The sequence below is a fragment of the Lontra canadensis genome, unplaced genomic scaffold, assembly GCF_010015895.1.
Source record: "Lontra canadensis isolate GAN:19392208 unplaced genomic scaffold, GSC_riverotter_1.0 scaffold1, whole genome shotgun sequence".
NCBI lineage: Eukaryota > Metazoa > Chordata > Mammalia > Carnivora > Mustelidae > Lontra > Lontra canadensis.
In genome coordinates this window covers 99,353,575-99,375,891 of record NW_022630995.1, presented here as the reverse complement: position 1 = coordinate 99,375,891, position 22,317 = coordinate 99,353,575, and the positions used below count along the sequence as shown (strand labels likewise).

Sequence of the window (22,317 nt, the reverse complement as noted above, 5' to 3'; positions counted from 1 at the left end):
CTCTGCATTTTATCTACTTTGTATTTGCAAATTTTTAGTTGCTATGACCAGAAGAAATGTCGCTGAGTCGACATGACACTAAAAAATCAGGCCTGTTCAGTGAACGGTTCAGTCCACCCAGCCCTGAATTGCGTCTGACTGAATGTCTGATTGTTAAATTATTTGGACAAGGGTTGTCGTAAACAACCCATCTCACTCCCATAATCGGAGGCAACTGAGCATACGTCACCCTGATTTCTTTGACTTTGTGGGGTTAAATCTGGGATGTGGGATGGTAGAGGGACATGGCTAAGGGAAGGGTCTGGGTCTCGGGTCTCCTTCCCTTAGCCACGTCCCCCCACCATCCCACTCCCCTCCAAGTCAGAGAAGGGAAAGGAGTGGGAGGCTGAGAGGTACGATGAAGGATGGTGTGGACTGCTCCATTCCCAGAGCCTTTCCCCTCCTCTAGTAGCTCTGCTGTCAGAACCCCATGCTGGAGAAGTAGTGGTCAGTCTAGAGCAGGGATTGGCAAATCTTCCTTAAAGGGCCAGCAAATATTTTCAGCTTCTCAAGCTGAAAGTCCCAGACTCAACTGCTCAGCTCTGCTTCGGGGCACAGACATAGCCACAGACAATACTTAAACAAATGCCCGGAGCCGTGTTCGGACACAACTGGGTTACAAAGACAGGAGGTGAGCCAGGTCATCCTTGGCCAGTCCCTGATCCGGGGAACTCAGTTTATCTTTTTTGTATTTTATCGAGAATATCATCCATTTTGTAGCTCAGGAACTCAACACTGTTTTCTTTTTTCAATATACACTGTCCCCTAATTCTACTTTCTACCTCGTCACCACTATTCTAGCTGATTCTATAATTAATCCTTCTAATCGTAAGCTTCCAGTCCCTACTTCAGATTCCTTTATTTCTCTTTACCTTCAATCACAACCCCAATTTCCCCAGCCATGTTCCATGGGGGAGTACAACTGAGTCAGCCTATATGAGCTATAATACCCATATTAATTAGTGATTGCTGTATAACAAAGCACCCCAAAGCTCTGTGGCTTAAAACAACCACTTGCTATCTTTCCTAAGTCTTTGGGTCCGTTGATGAGGTAAGTCTCCCCTCACTTTAATTTTCTTGTTATTTTTGGTATTTATTATTCCAAGTGAGCTAATAAAATTATTTCATCTAAAACTCAAAAATTCATTGAGGTTTTTAATTGCCTCGAACACTTATTAATCTTAGGAAGACTGATATTCCTGTGGTTTTCGGCCTTTTCACCTAGTACCATAGCAAACTGCTTCAGTGTTTTAGATCTTGCTTTATATCTTTCCCTAACATTTTACAGTTTTATTCAACTAGACCTGGTTCTTTTCTTCTTAATTTGTTGCTAAGTACTTTACAGGTGGTGTGGCTATCATCACCGGGACATTTGGGTTCAGGCACATGGGAACTTCCGGAGAACTCAGAACCCAGACCCCATAAAGGGAGGGCAAGGAGAGACGGAATAAAGAGGCAGCCTGCTCCAGAGGGGCAGCGGCAAGTCCACCGAGCCAGGGAACTTACCTCGGAGGCTTGACTTTGCAGCCTGAAGGAGAGTAGCTCTCGCTACTCTTTAAGATTTCTCCCACCAAAATCTTAAAAGATTATACAGAGGCGTAAACAAGATTCACTCATATACACTGTCCAGATAGTCCCCCAAACACACGCTCTCTCAAGTCCATATCCTTGAAACCGGCTCCCACTCTGGCAAGGGCGAGCCACAAAAGGTACCGTTCAAAGCAGAGGGGAGAGGTGAGGAGCCTCCAGGTGCCCGGGGTCAGTTCCTGGGTGAGGAAGTCACAGTCTTCCTACCACCTCCTCCAACAGTTTCATTTGTACTCAATTATTATTAACACAGAGATTTTTGTTTTAGACCGTTTATCCTACACCCAACCTCTTTATTAAGGTTATTTTCTCATCTCTCTTCTAGCACAATGATGTTATACTCTATTTTCATTTCAATTCTCATTTTTTAAACTTTGGTTTTTCCCTTCTCCTTTCTTAATATTCTTTGCTATGCCACTTATTGTTACAAGCCCTAAACAAAATAATACATGTGAAGCACTTAGCACAGTGTCTAGAAATACAATAGTAAGCACTCAGGAAATATTTGCTGTTAAGATTTCGATGATGTTTATTAAGATAAATTTAAATGTTATGCTATATTCTTTACTCATCATCTTACTCGTAGCTATGAGATCTGTTTTGTAAAGATTTTATTTATTTATTTGAGAGAGAGAGAGAGAGAGAGAGAGAGAACACAGAGGGGAGAGTGACAGGGAGAAGCAGACTGCCCACTGAGAAGAGCAGAGCCTGGATTGCGGGCTTGATCTCAAGGCCCTGACTGAGATCATGACCTAAGCTGAAGGCAACTGCTTAACTAACTGAGCCACCCAAGCGCCCCTTGAGATCTTTTGACTATATGAACTGGAAAAGAATCCCTACGTGCATAACTCTGGGAAACAGTATACGATTTTGAACTTCATATTTCTAATACATTATATCCCTAGAAGATGAAAATAATTAGCTAATATCCATGATGCACCATTTGTATGGCAATTCTATAAGTCAAATATATTTAAGACTTTGTGTTTGATCTGAGGTGTCAAACAAGCTGAACTCAGCTTTTACATGAAAAGTGTAATGCTTATAAAATGCAGCTTTAATATAATGAATGAGCACATTAATTAAAGCAGACCTTCCTCATTAAACTTAATGTTGAGAATAAACTCCTTTCTAATCTCAACTTCCACTCATTACATTTTTTTTCAAGATTTTATTTATTTATTTGTCAGAGAGAGACAGAGTACAAGCAGGGAGAGCAGCAGGCAGAGGGAGAGGGAGAAGCAGGCTCCTGACTGAGCAGGGAGCCTAATGAGGGGCTCGATTCCAGGACCCTGGGATCACGACCTAAGCTGAAGGCCCATGCTTACCCAACTGAGACACCAGGCATCTCCCACTCATTAAGACATCTTTTGATGGTTTTCCAAAGTGCTATTTTTTCAATGATTTTCTTTTGCATTTGAATTAGCCGAAGCTTGTTTTAGACAAATGTGTGTATTTTTCTTTTTTCTCTTTGCAAAAATGTACTTGTTTTCTTAATCTAGGAAACACAGGAGAAATTGGACACAAGGAGGAAGGGAAAAAAGTATGGCTGAACCACGTACACTGTTCTGACTGGCTTAGATTTGTCTATGACATTAATGTGTAGTCACTTTGTTCAGTAAGCTAGAGAATGGTATTATGAAGCAAAGATTACAAGGTCTCCTCTCAGATACTGGTAACACTGTTTATTGGCCAAAAGATTACATCTTTACATATAATAATAATAATAATAATAATAATAATAAAGGAGCAGTGCTTTTCACACATTGCCTCATAGAATTCCTGACTATAACCTTCACTCCATAGGTAAGAAAATTGAGGCCTATGAAGCTGCAGGTCACAAAACCAACAAGGAATTGGTCAAACTTTATTCCCAAGCCTGAATTCTTTTTTTTTTTAAATCATCAATTTATATATTTTATTTTTTTACTTTAATCCCAGCAGAGTAAATATACACTATTTTTTATACCTCCCACCTTTATACATTTTTTTAATTTATTTTCAGCGTAACAGTATTCATAGTTTTTGCACCACACCCAGTGCTCCATGCAATCCATGCCCTCTCCAATACCCACCAACTGGTTCCCCCAAACTCCCACCCCTCGCCCCTTCAAAACCCTCAGATTGCTTTTCAGAGTCCACAGTCTCTCATGGTTCACCTCCCCCTCCAATTTCCCCCAACTCCCTTCTCCTCTCTAACTCCCCTTGTCCTCCATGCTATTTGTTATGCTCCACAAATCAGTGAAACCATATGATAATTAACTCTCTCTGCTTGACTTATTTCATTCAGCATAATCTCTTACAGTCCCGCCCATGTTGCTACAAAAGTTGGGTATTCATCCTTTCTGATGGAGGCATAATACTCCATAGTGTATATGGACCACATCTTCCTTATCCATTCGTCCGTTGAAGGGCATCTTGGTTCTTTCCACAGTTTGGCGACCGTGGCCATTGCTGCTATAAACATTGGGGTACAGATGGCCCTTCTTTTCACTACATCTGTATCTTTGGGGTAAATACCCAGTAGTGCAATGGCAGGGTCATAGGGAAGCTCTATTTTTAATTTCTTGAGGAATCTCCACACTGTTCTCCAAAGTGGCTGCACCAACTTGCATTCCCACCAACAGTGGAAGAGGGTTCCCCTTTCTCCACATCCCCTCCAACACATGTTGTTTCCTGTCTGCTAATTTTGGCCATTCTAAGTGGTGTAAGGTGGTATCTCAATGTGGTTTTAATTTGAATCTCCCTGATGGCTAGTGATGATGAACATTTTTTCATGTGTCTGATAGCCATTTGTATGTCTTCATTGGAGAAGTGTCTGTGCATATCTTCTGCCCATTTTTTGATATGATTGTCTGTTTTGTGTGTGTTGAGTTTGAGGAGTTCTTTATAGATCCTGGATATCAAACTTTTGTCTGTACTGTCATTTGCAAATATCTTCTCCCATTCCGCGGGTTGCCTCTTTGTTTTCTTGACTGTTTCCTTTGCTGTGCAGAGGCTTTTGATTTTGATGAAGACCCAAAAGCTTATTTTCGCTTTTGTTTCCTTTGCCTTTGGAGACATATCTTGAAAGAAGTTGCTGTGGCTGATATCAAAAAGATTACTGCCTATGTTCTCCTCTAGGATTCTGATGGATTCCTGTCTCACGTTGAGGTCTTTTATCCATTTTGAGTTTATCTTTGTGTACGGTGTAAGAGAATGGTCGAGTGCCAAGCCTGAATTCTTAATCACAAAGCTGTACTTTCCCTTAAGCTTGTTCTTTGGCTTCAGCCAAAACATCTAGATATCTAAGGTTTTAACTTTTTCTCTCTCAAAGTTCTTTAATGGGTGCATTTGAGTAGCCCATTGGAATTAGCTCACAACATATGAACAGTTAAATCCCTCCATCTGTGTTGATGCAGTACATAAATATCACACAAAATAGCACTAGTCAACTCTGAGGCTGAAAGTCTTTTAGGACAAGTTTTGAGAACCCAGGCTGTGAAACCAGGTGTCAGACATAACTTCTTCTTCTTCTTCTTCTTCTTCTTTTTTTTTTTTTTAATTACTTGAACTCAGTTGTTTTTCCTTGGAGCTGATTGGGCAGCAAGGCCCCAGTGTGTTTACTTTTAGAGATACCTATGTTCTTTCGGGCAACTGGAGTGGTTGTGCTCTTGGAGAACACTTTTCAAAGAGGATAAGCCAGAGCTGTTGTGAAAAATGCAGAGAGGGAGCCCATGTTCTAGCTCCTTTCGGGGAGATGTTTTCCTTTTCTTGACAAAGGCAGATCATTTTAGATGCTTCAGTGTTGGTGCAGGTCTGGGAGATGAAGATCCCTGGTGAAATTTTTCATGTTTCCTATTTTGCTTCCTCAAATCTAGGCCCTAAGTTCCCTGGGAATCCGGGGAAACAGGAAGTCAGGACAAGGAGGGGGCTTAGATCTTCACACACCCTGCTTAATCAGCCCTCAGGTATGTGTCTTTAGGGAGGCTTTTACTTCAGCCCAGAGAAGACTGACTGGGAGCTAAGTGGGCAGGATGTTCTTTGTGCAATTTAAATATAATTATATTCAAGACAAGAATGTGTGGAGCAGGGAATGGAATCCAGCCGAAACATAACCAAAGCGGTTTGTATATTTCTAAGAACTATACCACACACATAAAAGAGTCCCAGTGGCCAAATACTTCCTTACTTTGTGAGCCAACTCACCCCTGGTTACGTCTGTGCTAATAAAAATAGACCATATGTGGGGAGCATGACTTCCGAATTTTTCTTGATAAAGTATCTGAATGCTGACTTCCAAGAGATAGACATAATTGCTCTCCTCTTGGATGAAAATGAAACTCAAATATGTGGTCTTGATTACCAGAGCAGAACAGAGAATTGACAGATTTAAAACATTATATTTCTGCCAAGATGATTGCACTTTCTTTTCCTCCTTTCTTTAAAAAAAAGAATCTTTTTCCATTCCCTTTTCCAGCTGATAGATAGATAAAAATGGCACTGAGATTTCCAAGACCACTTGGCAAGAGAAGTTTGGTAAAAGGGTTGAATGTTTTAAAAATTGGTTTGTACTTTTTATGAAACAGGAAGAGGAAAAATTAAATGTCTGTGTGTATCAGAGTTGTAAAGACACTCATACCAACCTGTGGACTAGCATCACTGGGTGCTCTTATTTTCTTCCCATCTCTCTGGAACACACAAGTGTGTGGCCAATCCCAACAGCCCAGGGGCCTAGAATCACATTTTCATCATGTCCCTCTTTGGTGGGCTGGAGGCCAGGGAGCACAGTGGGGACGAGATTCAGAAAGGACAATTACATGATAGGACAGAAAGTTCCTCTTTAGACCACATTTCACCCTAATGCTATTAACTTCTCTTCATGTTTTCATCTTGATTTTATGAGTACATTTTTGTAGTTTTGAAAGGACAAGTTTCTGAAGTGCCAAATATTTTTTTTAATATTTTCTTCTATATTTTAACTCTTAAAATATGCTGCTGAAATTTTAACTATCAGGATTTTTACATGAAATACACATTTTCCTCTCATGCTTATATTATAATCAGGGTTTTTAGTGGCAAATAATAGAAATTCCAGATAATTTTGGTAGCAAAGGAATTTATAGGAAGGCTATTGGGTATCCTATAGAATTGATGGAAAATGCCTAAGAATGAGGCTTAGGAAATGATCAGGAATGAAAGGAGGCTAGTATGGAGGACTCATCCAAGGTCACACCACTAGAATATTTGTAGATGGGATACTACTTCTGCAAAGGAGACCCCATCCCCAGGGATTCCCCTTCCACTTGACACTAGCAGCCCCCAGAATCTCAGCTCTACCACTGCCACCATGAAACTGTGACTCGTATGGTGTTTATTATCTAGTCATCACTCCCTATACATTCAACAGTTTAGGTAGAGTTTATAAATTAGCCAAGGTGCTATGTTATACCTTAGCTGTTTGTGGTTGGAGAGGGAATATCTATGGGGCCCTTCAACCTTTGTAGACTTACATAAAGGAGTTCTCCCTAAATAAAGAGACCTCGATAATGTGGCACCAAAAACCCATCAACTGTCACCTCTAATTGTTCCCATAAACATATCTATCCATATACTATACATCACCCACTAGTGAATATTTTTATTCAGTATCCACTAGTGAATAAACCTAGCCACTAGAAAGTATCTACTCATAGTCTCCATTCTATTTATCAACTTTCTCACTAACTGAATCCTTCTGTAATCCATTTTTACTTTTTTTTTTTTGCATTTTTCCTTCTATTTCTCTGCCCCGTGGCATTTTATTCTCATTCACCTTAATATACTATCTCCACATATACTCTGCCATCTTTTTAATTTTTTTTTAGATTTTATTTATTTGACAGCGAGAAAGAGAGCACAAGTAGGGGAAATAGTAGGCACGGGGAAAGGGAGAAACAAGCTCCCTGCTGAGCAGGGAGCCCTATGCGGGGCTCAATCCCAGGACCCCAGGATCATGACCTGAGCCAAAGGTAGCTGCCTAATGACTGAGACAGCCAGGCGCCCCTGCCATCTCTTTTTAATGCTAAATTTTTAAGACCAGATCATGATTATTTCATAGAAAGTATGATTACAAATCAAAAATGCTGGCATCCCCAGGATACCTTAGGTGGTTAGATGCCTACATGGCAAATCAGTTAAATGTCCAACTCTTGATCTCAGCCCAGGTCTTGATCTGAGGATCATGAGTTCAAGCTCTGCACTGGGCTCAAAACTACTTTAAAAAAAAATGCTGGCATCCCAACCAAAATTGTATATTCAGCTTCTAACTAACCATCTCTACTTGAATAGTCGACTTGAGGATATTCTACAAAAGCAAACTTGATACACTGCCCCCTCCCCCAAATGGACCAACTGTCATCCCCCCAACTCCCTCTATCAGGTCTCTATCACTGGTACCACCACCTCAGGTGTTTAAGAATATGAGAGGTATCTGGGGAAACTGGTGGAGTTTTTGGATAGACTGAGAATGCGTTATTCTCCCACTTAAAAATTCACTATGAAACACAGTGCAGGAACTAATTATTAGACTCCAGAAATGAAAGATGCCTGCAATTTCCCTCTTCCATCAGAAATGTCTCTCAAGAAGGAAAGGTTTCATGTAAACAAAACAAAAAACATCACATAAATAAGAAGCCAAAAAGTTTAATGTTATTGAATAACGAAAGTTCATTCGGGGCTTACACAGATCATAAGAATAGATTATAACAGCTAGCTGAGAGATCAATAGCTTATTAGAAGGAAAGGGGAAAGCAGTTTATTTTTTCAATGTAGAAAAAGAAAATCTAATTGCTACAGATGTTTTGTAAAATTCCCAAAACAAAGTCTAGCCAAGTTTATTGTTTAGTGGATTTTTTCTTTTTTCAAGGGATGAAAAATGAGATTCAATGTGTATGCTATTGGTTACAACTAATACAACAGCTTGAAAAAATCATAAGACAGAAGCATAAATATAATATAAAAAGACAAGATTTTAAAATTGTACTGTAGGAATATTAACTATAATAAGTGGAAGAGATACATTAAAACCAGCAGTGTATTACACTAGTTCAAAACAAAACTCATAAGGCAGACCAAAACTGATGCTAGTTAAGGAAAGTGGTCTGTTTTTAGGAAGTGTATCCAGACAGACACCACCACAAAGAAATGCCAACAGTAATTATGTGGTCCCCTCTTGTTACTCAGTGAAGTGTCAAAGGTGGAGTGACTAGGTCAACAGCCTAAGCTTTCTCCAAGGATTTGTAGTATTCCATCAGCACAGTCCAGGCTTTGGGAGCCATGAAACCTTCTGGAGGCTTCTGGCCTTCTCGAGCAAGTTTGCGCATTCGTGTGCCTGAAATAAATTCATAGTCTTCATGGCTGAAAGAAAAAAAAGAAAAGAAAATGATTTCCCATTTTTAGAATCTTAGTGACAGTGAAACTTTAAAAAGTTTTTGTTCTTCTGTTCACGGTAGGTAAGTTTAATGGGAAAAAAGTCTGGATAAAACATAGTACTTGTAAAATGAATGACTGATCTGATTTCAAATTTGCCATTGAACAAAAAACACCATGCTATTAAACATTACCCATTTTTGGAACTAGGAAACAAATTTTAATTGAAATTTTTACTAAGATCATTGTATATTCACGTGCAATCGTAAGAAATAATACAGTGAGCACTCATGTACCCTTTACCCAGTTTCCCCAATGGCAGCATCTTGCAAAACTGTAGCCTAGTATCACAATCAGATTATCAGCATGGACGCAACCTACCAACCTGATTCAGATTTCCCTAGTTCTACCCATGCTCTGTGTATTTAGTTCTATACAATTTTATCACCTATGTAGGTTCATGTATCCACCATAGTCAAGACACATTAACAGTTTCAAAACCATGACCATCCCTTGGCTTGCCCCTTTACACCCATACCCGCCTGTCCCCCTTACTTCCTCCTCCCCGGACCATGCCAACTACTAATTTAGAAGTAGAAATTTACAAAAACAAGAAAGTATTAAATCCAATTTAACTACCACAGATTGAAAACTTTTTAGGAAGTCTGAATCTGAAAGGTCAAATGCATAACAGGGCATTAAGAGAAAAACTGTCATCGTTTTACAGCAAAAGCAAGTTAAGTAACAGAGTAATTGATACTATCCCACTGATAAGATACCATAAAAATGATGTTCGTTTTTTCATCGTCTTATATTCAAAAACACACAAAGGCCCTTAAACCCCTAAGTACTGAGCACCTATGGCTACAGTCTACTACGTAGTCTACTAGGAATTTCACCCTCTTCCCTCAAACAAGGAGAACCAACCTACATAGCAGACCAGGACCCATCAAGAGCTCTAGATCACTTAGGGCACCAGATCACAGGCTGTGTTTACTCCCAGTTAGGAGCTGTATGCTCCCTCACCACTTCATTATTTGTGGCATTAACCTGGGGATCATAGATCATAAACTGCCACATGCTTCTAGAGGGACACCAAGTATGTGTTTTTAACTAATAATCACACTGCCAGGAATCTATACTAAGGAAATAACCACATGCACACAAATGTTATGCATAAAGGTAGCTAGCTGAACATTGTTTTGGGATGGTAAAATATTGTAAATGACCTGGAAGGCTGAAGGTTCTAAATAAATTATGGTACAGCACTGAGTAAAATAATCAGGACACAAAGCTGTATGTGTAATACAAATGCAATTTTGTTAAAATACAGAGTGTGTGGAAAGAAGACTATAAAGAAATATACCCAAATATTAATAGTGGTTATTTCTATACAGTATTATCACAAATGCTTTTAATTTAGCTCATGTTTTCTGTGCCTTTCTACAATGATTTTTATCAATTATCAATATTGAAATCAAATAAAATATCAAATATCAATCATTTTTATAAGTAAAAGTTTATTTTAAAAAATATCTACCCAAAGTGAGTTTAAATAATTTTCAGAAATTTAACCTTAACTTGAAACCTCAATTATTTGGCATACTGCCCTGAGGAGCAGATAAATAAGATGCTGCTACAGTATTACGCTTCCTATTCTGGTCTCAAGGTAGTTATAATTGCTATTAATTCATACTTACACAGCAGCATTAATTAACAGTCAAGAGTATATCTGGGGGCACCTAGGTGGCTCAGTGGGTTAAAGCCTCTGCCTTTGGCTCAGGTCATGATCTCAGGGTCCTGGGATCGAGCCCCACATTGGGCTCTCTACTTGGCAGGGAGCCTGCTTCCTCCCCTCTCTCTCTGCCTGCCTCTCTGCCTACTTGTGATCTCTGTCAAATAAATAAATAAAATCTTAAAAAAAAAAAAAGTATATCTGAATGGTGCTAGAGACACAGAAATATTTATGAACCAGTGATCAGGTACTTTATTAACTTTCCTATCAGGAACTCAGTATATATTTGGTAAAATATAAAAGAATGAAAAGGTATTTGTACGGACAAATTCTACTAGTTCAATGTAGAACCACATATAGTCTTAATGAGTCACTACTCTTCATCTTCTGGCAATAAAGGGGGAATACAGGGTTTTTTATTGCTGTGGTGAATTCAAGCTACTTGTACATTCCCTTTTATCTAAATCTAGATTACTAGATTTCTACGTGACCTTCATAATGATCTCTTCCATAATCATCTTCAGATGTCTTCTGATCTTGCTTACTTCTACTTTAGGCAGGGGAACCCACATACCACCTTCCTAACCTGGTTCATTTAATCTACTTAGGAGCCCTCAGACAGTGGGCTCCAGACCAAGAAAGACCAAGTTTTGTGACTTCCTCATGATCCAAACCAGGAACCGGTTTCTGGTTTCTCTTTCTGCTTTTCTGATTTTGTCTGTGTGCTTAATGACCCCATTGCTCATGTGGCTGCTAAACCTTGCTACTGGTGGTATGACTACCAGGCTCTGTGTACCTCTTTCACCCGGTCTGGCCCTATGCCTGACCTCAACTGTTAGTTCCTAAGATCAACACGACTCTTTCCTGAATCAAGTTCTTCCTCTTCGATTAGCTGTTGGCCCCACTCCGCAGGGAGATACCCACACTTTAGTGAATGCCCCAACCCACTTTGAAACATATCTAAAAATTTTATTCTGGAATACTATACATGGAGGATAGCAATACAAAATGGTGTGACTCATTTCATCAGTCACAGGAAAATCACTTCTTACTGTTAAGCAGAAAAGTACTACTCAAATTCAGGCATGCAACATCTTCCCCTCGTCACCCTGTCTGCTTCCTATTCCCTCAACTACCAAAAAGACAGGAAGATATACATACACATTCAGCTCAACATTTCAACAGCTCTCATCTGCTTAGGTAAAACCTCTTTTAAATGTCTATAAATTCTCAGTGATGATCAATAAAAGTGAAAGGTTAACAGATATTCCTTAAAAGATGAATCCAAATAGTTTCAATTTAGGGGCTATCGCTCATCTGTTCTCTCATCTGTTCAAGGTGCAAGACAAGTCAGATCTTCTAGAACACAGGAGCCCATGCAGATGGCTGATTACCACAGTTGACACAGGAAATAAGCCAACATCTTTCTCTTACACAAATGACAACCTAAAGGAAGAAAAAGAAATTGACTGTATGTGAAATGGGCCTAGAAAAGAAGCAAGACTGTGAGAGGAGATTTCAAAACATTCAGTAAGGTTGGGCTTAGAAACAATCTGTAAAATTATCAACACTAAAATGAAAACTGAGTTGGAGAAACCAGGTAAGCTCTCCAAAGAAAGGCGGCTTAGTAAAAGGAAAAGCATTCGTCAAAGGAGTAAAAGGAAAACCAAGACGATATGGAGGTCACAGAATAAGAGAAATTCTAAAGTGTTAAGGCCACAGAGAGGCTAAGAAAAATGACCATGAGGAAAGAAACCCCACTGGACTAACAAATCAGAATTTTTTTCTTAACTGAGGAGTTTTAGTAGATGGTGAAGAAAAGAGACAGAGTAGTAAACTGGCAGAGAGACAGAGTGGAAAAAAGATGAGATTTTTTTAAAGGAAAAGGAAAGTCTTAGCAAGCACTAACTCTATAGGTGGAAAAAAATAAATGGCAAGACTGAGAAAAGGGAGGAGGATGAAAGAGAGGATGAAAGGGAGGAGAGAAATGAAAGATGGAGAAGGAAGTCTGGGGGGACTTGGAAGGGGGGCGTGGACAAGGAGGAGCATCGGGGAAATAAGAAACAGTGACAATATGGGGTTAGAAAAAGACGAGGCAAGTTAATGCAGGATGGTCTCAACCTTTCCAATAAAGATGTGAAGCCTGTCTTCGAGGGTAAGAAGAAGCTATGTGGGAATGGATATTCATACTAGAATCCATTAACACTGCTGATTTTGTCTCCAAGCCAGCCAGGTTACTGCTGAGGGCAGAGTCAGAGGGGAAGCCAAGAAGGTAGAGAGGTCCAGAGAGCTATCCAACTGTATCTAAACATCCTCACTCCAACCCAATGTAAAATCAGTTCATTTAGCTCCAGAGGTTCACTGATTGGCACCCTAAATAATCTTCGCTCAGGAAAATTAGGACCCTAGAGCTTTATGGCCACATTAATTTCAAAGTCTGATTTCAACAAAGGAAACCTTGTGTCCCATGCACCAAGTGCTGGTTCTTGAAGGCAAAGAGAAAGATGTGAGAGCACGGCTGTGGGATGACTCTGTCCTGACTATCTGATGAAAGGAAAAAAGCCAGACCAATTACAGCCCTTTCTCTTCCCCATGATGCCAAACTGTCTGGAACCCAGAAGTTTGCTTGCATTCCTTCTAAAATTGCATTTTAAAACCAAGGTCCCTGGGTACCTCTTTTCCTGACGCTATTTCACACTCCATCTGCCCTGCATGCCACAAACATTTCTTCATCACATGAAATGGGAGTTTCTGTTCCCACATGGTGGCGGTTCCACTCCACCCTGGCTACAGAAAACACATTTATTTTCCTCCGCCTCATACTTGTACTGTCACAGAAGGATTTTACTTTTTATCAGAAGTCAGGTGCAAGGACCTGGCACAAGAGTAACATTACCCATAATCGAATTTTTCACAGTTCATCTTTAATTGGGCATCACCTTACAGAAATAATTAAAACAAGTGAAAATTCAGACATGTGGGGAATAGTCTAAAATTAGCTCTCCACTTTACCTGTGAGTAATCAGCAATCTGCCAGAAGCAGAGAAGGCTACTAAATAAATGACCCCGGGGCTTTCACTACAAAGCAATTCTAATAAGCCATCTAATTACACTAGTTAACCAATCTCCCATGGCACCTGAAAAAAGAAAACACAAATATGTTGGATTTTTTTTCCTTCTCAAAACCACTTGGTAACAGATTCTTACAATCCACAGCTCTTCCAGAAAGAAAGGGGCTCAAGTGGCAGGGAGGGGGGGAAAGCACGCCATCGAGCAAGCTACAAGGGACCCTGTGGGATGCACCAGCATCTTGTCCCATGTGGGATGTACTGACTACATGTGGCCAGCATCTTGACTAACTCCAAAGTACAATGACTCTTGGCCACTTGTTGAGGATCTTAAATCTTTACAAGCATCTGCTGTCTCTTAGTCCACATCTGCGGCCATCAGAGCCACCAGCACGAGCTGCTCAAATGGACAAGAGCTGGGGTCAGCAGATGGCCCATCAGTATATCTTTTGAAGGTTCATATTCAATTAGATCAGCTCGTTAAAAAATGCTAACTGGACAATAAGCAATCAGAGAAACAAAGGTGAATTTCTTCTCTGATAGAAAAATTATAGTAGTAACTTGTAAGTGAATCTAAGAACTATTTTGGTTCTAATTAACTCTTCGTCCAACTTGAAAGCAGCTCATATATAATGCTGTGTAGATCAAAACACTAAGAATTCTTAGGCATGAGGTCAAGAGTCATTTCTTCAAAACCAGATAGAAAGTTACTTACAGCTTTCTTTCTAGGAACTGAAAAGCACCAGCTAGCATAATACATGAAAAATTTAACAATTTTTAGTTTCAAACCAAAAACCAACTGAAATACACAAAAAAAAAACCCGTAATTATCTGGAACCTACTTACCAAAATCCTAATTCATCATGTTTTCCTCCCAGCATCCCAATCTTATAAGTAAAAGCTAGAAAACAGGTCCTGTTAGACATTTAGTCAAATAACGAATTTCCAGGACTGTCCTAAAGAGCGTATTGAAGTCAACTCAATTTTCATCACCAAAGAGGGACATGAACCCTCTAATCTACCACAGTGTAGATGAACGGAAGTCTTTAACTGAGTGCCAATGGACAGGTTTCAAAAGGACCCCAAAATACCTTAATGGGCAAAATGGGGCTTCTGTGCTTTCAACCAGGAATAAGAGCATCACCATTTTCAACGGCTTCTGAAAGAAGTCTCTGATTACTCAATAGTGGATTCCAATTCTCAAAAAGCTAAACTCACACACCCTCAGATGGCCATCATCCACATCAAACTGCCTGGTGTGAGGTCCATGGCTGAACTCTGGCAGTAGGAAAACTTCCTCTCAGCACAATGCCCTCCCCTCTTCTGAACAGCACACTGATGTTCCTGGGTCGTTCCAGTATACAGCCTACTCAGTTGTAGGGTATAGACAGAGAATATATTTTCAAAGGGTTTTCCAAAATTAATGACCCAAACATCTTAAGCATGCATGAGTTAACCAGAAAACTAGGTAAACCCAGGACACTGCTAGGTAACAAGGACATTGCTTTGACCGTATTAAATAATTTCCTTCATATTTGTCACCAGGATCTCTTTGTCTTGTGATTTGTTTTCTACTTTTGAGACACATGTGACTATCCCCATTTATTTAGAAGCCAGGACGTCTATTACTCTCAAAACATGCAGATCAGCTCCAAATATGAAAGTAGAAAGTCTGGAGAGATTTTTTAAAAAGGGGGGAAAAAGAGCATATTTTGGACTTGTCACTAATGATGAAATAATTAAAAAGAACATAAGTATCCAAATATGCCAATATTGTTACAAATCTGAGTCTCAACAGAGGTGATTCTGCAACCTCAGCTCCCCCTCCCCAGGGTAAGCATCCTAGAACGCACTGGACCCCTCACTCAACCAACAAATTATCTGGCCCCAAATGTCAATAATGCCAAGATTAAGAAAGTTTGCTAAGTGGTGTGTTGTTAAGAAAGAAACTAATTTGATATTGCTATAATATAAGAAGTCCTACCTCCAAAGGGGCAGAAAACATAAGAAAAGTGAGAAGATCCCAAAGTCACAGGAAAAAGAAAAGCAGATTGGGGGAAAAAAAAAAATCACAACACCAAACATAACACTGGTGGCTCCTCCTGGAGCTGTTTGCAGGTAAGTGAGCTCAGGGACGACACAGCACCACCCTACACTCTGAGGGGAGATCACAGCCAGGTCTCAACCATGCAGCATTGGAAAATCCTGCTACAGAAACACTGTACCCCGTGTATGCTGGACAACGGGCACAAGAGGTGGGACCAGGTAGGACAGGCAGATTCTACCTAAGGACACGTGTGAGCTGTGAGGAAGCCTGTGGGCCAGTCTTGCTCTGCAGCATGGCGTGGCCTCCAGGCCCCCCGACTTAGCCCTGCCTTGTGCACACAGCCACTGCAACACGTGGCACAGTCTGACACCAGAATGAACAAGGAGCCACCGCAATGTGTGCAGAGAGCTTCGAATTGCGTGAAAAGATGCTCATGAAAAGTAAGTAATTAAAAGCAGGATAAAAAAATTCAACTGTGTTATAAACTCAACTATATTAAATGCATGTACAGAAAAAGAATAAAATCAAAGCACAGAAAAAAAATCAAAGTACAAAGGCATGAGTGTTATTTTTAAATTGTTAATATTGGTTTTTTTGCCTTTTAAATGCTTTTAAAATTTTTTTAAAAACATGTGTTTGTTTTCTTAGTTGGCTGACCACTGAGGGGACGCATCCTATTCATTTGTTACCACCCAAAAATGCATCATAGGCAGAGTATCCCACTCACCCAGAAAGAAGCAACCTTCCAGGAACAAAGATTTGAAGAGCGAGCACACATGACCGAGGCCTATTTTCCTTCCACCAGGCTGCTTTCCTAAGCACTAAGGGAAGTATTTTCCTGAGAATTGTCCCATTTGCTCTTTCTACTTATTCTCTAGCACTTACAGTTATGTCCCTTTATCTCGTAAGAGCAGTCAAAGCTGGTCAGGGCTTTGGGGTAGAGAGAAGGAGCAGATCTTCAGCCTTTGGTTCAAGGTAACTTTGGTGTCCCTGGCATTAAAAATAATAAATCTTCCTCCCATATAGTTTATTCTAGCACAGCAGAGTTCTAATTGGGACCCTTATATTGTTGGTTACCTTTCAATGCATGGCTCCCTTCCCTTGTCCCCACTTCTTCTTTCCGACGTTACAACTGATTAAAAAGCCAGAACATGAGTACTATTGGGTTTTATAATGAAAATACCACACATTTCCTTAGGATATTCTACCTATTATTTTTAATATTAACTGTGAGAGAAAAAAGTTACTTTTATTTTACTTCTAGAAAACACAAGCTTCTCACTTCTCTAGAATGTTTTCCAAGGAGGGGTCTATGAAAGAATGAAGACAAATAATGTTACTACTACTATAGGTCATTTGCAATGAGCTACACTAATCAAATGATCTAAAATTGTGAAATTATCTGAGTGGGTCTAACCTAATTACTAGAACCTTTTGAAAGCAAAGACTTTGCTTTTGAAAGCAAAGACTTTTCTCAGCTGGTAACAGAAGGGAAAGTCAGGGAGATCTGAAGTGTAAGAAGGATTCACCATGAAGAAGGTTCTATTGCTGGAATGGAGGTATCCATAGGAAAGAACACAGAATGGCTTCTAGGAGCAGAGAGCAATCCTTAGCCAATAGCCTGTAAGACGATGGGGAATCTCAGCCCCACAGCTGCAAGGAACTGAATTCTGCCAACAAGGGTCATCTTGGAAGTGGATTCTTTCCAGAACTTTTCAGATAAGAGCCCAGCCCGGCTAGAAAACCCAATGTAGTCCACCCGGACTTCTGACCTAAAGAACTGTATGATAATAAGTAGTACTGTTGGAAGCCAATAACTTTGTGGTCATGTGCTATTCAGCATTAGAAAGCTAACACAATTAGGAACTTGGAAACACCCAAGTGTAGCTTTAAGAGTCATCACATAGAAACCACTACAGATGATGAGCTTTCCTGTGGAAAGTATAGAAAAGGGAAGGCTATATCAAAAAGCCTTGAGAGACACCTACAATTAGAGTATTTTTTTAAATGACAGCAATAATATATGAATTAAGATCTACACCAGCATTAAAACTATGAAAATACTCTATTGATAATGTGAAAATAACCAGATCACAAACACTTTCATCCACCTGTCCCTTCATTCACCCACTTCCATAAGGCCACTTTCAATGTAGTGCTTTTTATTGAGTCGCTACTGCAGTAATCTGAACCATAATTTTGCATTTTTCTACCCAAATAGAGAGATCTATTGCATAAAGGAAAAAACTTTACAAATAACTGAATTCTCTGTAAAAGTTTGTAATGTCTGAAAGAATGGGGCTGAATCTTGTAGTCCTAAAACTAAATTTCCTTGAATCACTATTATAGCAAATATAAACTTACTTAACTTCCTAAGTAAAAACAGATGATTTTTATCATAATTCCTATCAATATCTTGCTTGAAATCTTCATAAAGTTTGTTTTTTTTTCCTCCCTAAGCCTTGTCTTACACTAGTATTTAATTAAATCAAAACCTACAAAATCATTAATTACATAAAAACTGGCATTGAGAAACGTCCATTAATCAAACATAAGACAACCTCATATGTGCATAATTAATAACTGTGTTTTCTCACTACATCAAAGACTATCGCCTTTGCATAAAATTTTAATCACTTTCCAACATAGTCCCATCAACTTAATTATATTTGAACACAAATATAAAAAACTAGAAAACTAAGGCAGTTTTAAGGCTTCCCAAGTTACAATTTATTAAGATTTGGTAACTCAAAAAAATTCCAAGAAAATGAGCCACTCATGCAACTAATTCATCACTGGAAAATCTTATGAGAACTGATGTAATTATTTAGCTTTTGAATGATTAAGAGAGAGACTTAAAGCAATACTACACAGATTTAACAAAACATGAACGTTATCAAGGGCTTCCCACCCCATCAGTCAACTACACACAGATGGGTTCTGGATCCCTTGGGTGACAGAGTCACCTGACCATGCACGCGAAGAAACCTCAGTAATGAGACAGCAGAACAAGAAGGGTAAAAGAACAGCTCAGCTCTAGTTAGTTTTGTTTCCTTAACTCACCAGCATGGAAACTCACCTAAGTTTTAACTACTTAGCCACTGGCAGGATGATTCTATTTCTCTCTCCTCACTCTGTAACTAATCATTACTTTCGGGAATGTTAACATCTTGTACACAAACTAATCTGCTACAAGCTGGATGAGAAGTAAAAGGTTTCCCAGCCCAGCCCACCTCTGACACTCTCTGTGTTACAAATTTGTGGAAAGCGGGGCACCTGGGTGGCTCAGTTGGTGAAGCAGGTGCCTCGGGCTCAGGTCCTGATCCCAGGGTCCTGGGATCGAGCCCGTATCAGGCTCCCTGCTCAGCGGAGAGCCCGCTTCTCCCTCTGCCTCAACCTGCTGTTCTGCCTACTTGTGCTATCTCTCTCTCTCTCTCTCTCTCTCTCTCCCCCCAATTAATTAATTAATTTTTTTTTTTAAATCTTCAAATTTGTAGAAAGCAATGCTACCCTCCATCAAGGGTTCTCGGCTTGGGAGCTTTCTAAAGAACTGCTGGTGTGTAGGCCTCTCCTCAGAATCAGTAAATTAGAATCCCTGATGGTGGCCCTACATAATTTTAACCACAAAAGGGCAGGACTGTTTTAGAAACTTATTTTTTTTTCACTCTCCTTAATATTTAATTTATAGTTTCAGTTTCAACACCCTACAGTGGAAATATAGTTCAAGGTTTTATTAAAATTGCTTTTATTTTTCTTAAAATTCTCTTGTTAAAGCTTCCGAAGCATCCCTTTAGAAGAAAAGGCCCATTTGCAACTCTCAGTACACCCCTCTTATAGTTGCATTGTTTTTAAGACAGTGAAATTGCACCATGTGTGTGCACTAAGTGTATATACACACACATACATATATACACACAAATGACATACCCAGACATATATGTTCTTAGAACAAAACAAAACACAACATGTCACGATTCAGAACTATTTCTACGTGTTGGCGAACGCTGGTCTTTTAAAAAAGTAAAAATGGTCGGCATTATTGCAAATTCTTCTCTTGGTGTGGTTCAGAAGTATGCTGGAATGTGGGCCACATTGCAGATCTTCAGAAAATAAGAGCTTCTGTCTTCAAGCCCCCACCTAGGCCACAGGTATAGTTAGGAGTTGCCTGTATCAGTTATATATGCCTCTCCTGTTCACTGACTCCTAATCTGAGCTATAGTTCATCACTCTGAAAAGGCCTGCTATCACCTAGCATTGTGCATTTGTTTTTCTCCAGAATTATTTAGACCATTAAATGGGAAGCCAATAAATCCCTTAAACACCACTATAAATGGTAGTATTTCTTTACCCAATTTATCATATATCACAAAGAAATTCAATGACACCGAACTTTATATTGCTTTTAGAAACAAGAAGATGTTTTAGTCTATGAAAGGTTTCTTTTTCTTTCTTGTCCCCATCAACAAAATGGGCCACACCAAATGAGGACACAAGGTCAGGGTCAGCATTAGCCCTGAATACAGAATTAATTGTGAAGTATCACAGAGAAAGGATGAGGGTTCTCAGATTAAAGGGCTTTAGACCACAGCCAACTTTCAGTTCGTACCTGTCAGTAGAAGTAAATGTAAGAAAACATATATAAAAAATACCCGTTCTACTTGAACATGAATAGTAATTTGTGCTAAAAAAGTATGTATACTATATAAGGAAATGTAATGTGTACTAAATAAGCATTAATCAATAAAACAAGTATCTGCTAAAGTGTAAAAATAATTAGGTGCTACACATCATGGAAAGAAGTAAAGATTTTAGGCTAAGATGGAATCAGCTCCTCCACTGCCATCTCTTTAGAAAAGAACCCAGGCCAGAGAGGCCCAGGACTCTCACGTCACCAAGCAAGGACAGGGCTAGAACCCCCGACTTCCTATTCTAGGGCCTTCTACCACCACTCTAAATTTAGACTGATACTGTCTATAAAAATCAATACAGAAGGGCCATAAATACATGTTCAACACTACCAATAATCTGTACTAAAAGTTTGTTCATTTTTTGCCCCTCTAAGATTTTTGAAGAAAGAAGTTGCACTCTTGGCGGTCAAGAGCACAGGCTTGGGAGACACGCTGCTTCGGTTCAACTGCTGGGTGCCATTTACTACTCTGTGGCCTTAGGCAAGTTATATGAACCCTGTATTCCTCAGCTTACTACTGATCTATAAAGCAGGGATAACAATACCATAGGATATTGTGGGGAATAATTAATACAGAGCAATCAGGACAGTGCCTGTCCCATAGGGATTGTACAAATATTAAATTCTCTCTCACTGAATAGATTTTCTGGGCTTACCAGACTAATCATCACTAAGTCCCTCGACTCTTTCTACATGCTCTACACCATACAGTAGATATGGCAGACAAAGAAATGTCGATACTGCCCTTAGGAACTATAAAACAAAATTCCTGAAATCATGGACCATGAAAACTGGATTCAAGTTTTCTTTAAAAAAGATTTTATTTATTTATTTGACAGAGAGAGAGAGCAAGAGAGGGAACACAAGCAGGGGGAGTGGGAGAGCAAGAAGCAGGCTCTCTGTTAAGCAAGGAGCCCGAGGCGGGGCTCGATCCCAGGCCCTTGGGATCCTGACCTGAGCCTAAGGCAGACACTCAATGACTGAGCCACCCAGGCGCCCCCAGATTCAATTTCTATCTCTGCTTCTAACTGCTAGTATATTGAGAAGTTAGTTTCCTAGGTTTGGGTTTTCTCTGAAATGCGTACAACAAAGTCTGCCATCAGTCAAGTTACTGTAAAGCTGAGACAACATGCTCTGGGAGCAGCTTAGAACACAGCGCGTTCCCTAGATCTGTGAATATAAAACTTACTGTTCAGAGTCATAGTAGTCCATACGCTTCTTTTTCTTGTTGTAAGCTGCGACTCGAAAGGGAACTATTTCCAAGGTGATCAGGCCAGGGGCCATTGTCAGCACTTTGGCACCATGAGTTGGCTCATACAGATCCTTCCCTGTTTCTGGATGAGGCATGCCAGCAGGGTCCCGTCCAACAATGTAAAAATTGGCTCCTGCAACCATCCGTGCTCTGCAATGCCACTGGACCTGGAATAAAAGTTTTCATATTTGGTAACTCTGCTTTTAGGCCAGTACTTAGAAGTTGTAAATGGATAATAAATACACGGATACAGATGGCCCCAAACTTATGGTCCCCAGCTTTACGATGGTGCAAAAGTAATATACACATTCGGGAGAAACCATACCTCTAACTTGGAATTCTGGAGTTAGCTAGCAATATGCAGTAGAATCCTCTCTCATGATGCTGGGCAGGGGCAGTGAGCCACAGCTCCCAATCAGCCACACGATCACAAAGGTAAACAACCCACACACTGACAACCATTCTGACCATTCTGTTTTTCATGTTCAGTACAGCAGTCAATGAATTATATGA

The 22,317-nt window shown here is 39.8% G+C and overlaps 1 protein-coding gene across 2 annotated transcripts in view; it reads right to left on the bottom strand.

Annotated features, from left to right (window-relative positions):
* Window positions 1–8,269: 8,269 nt before the first annotated feature.
* Window positions 8,270–22,317, bottom strand: part of PAPSS1 (3'-phosphoadenosine 5'-phosphosulfate synthase 1) — a 97,710-nt gene continuing 83,662 nt past the window's right edge. For both annotated transcript variants that reach the window (XM_032860318.1, XM_032860311.1), the window contains 2 exons: window positions 21,742–21,971; window positions 8,270–9,003 (listed from right to left, as the gene is read on the bottom strand). In XM_032860318.1, the coding sequence (XP_032716209.1) occupies window positions 8,865–9,003; window positions 21,742–21,971 (369 nt within the window). In that variant the 3' untranslated portion in view covers window positions 8,270–8,864. The remainder of the gene's footprint in view (window positions 9,004–21,741; window positions 21,972–22,317) is intronic.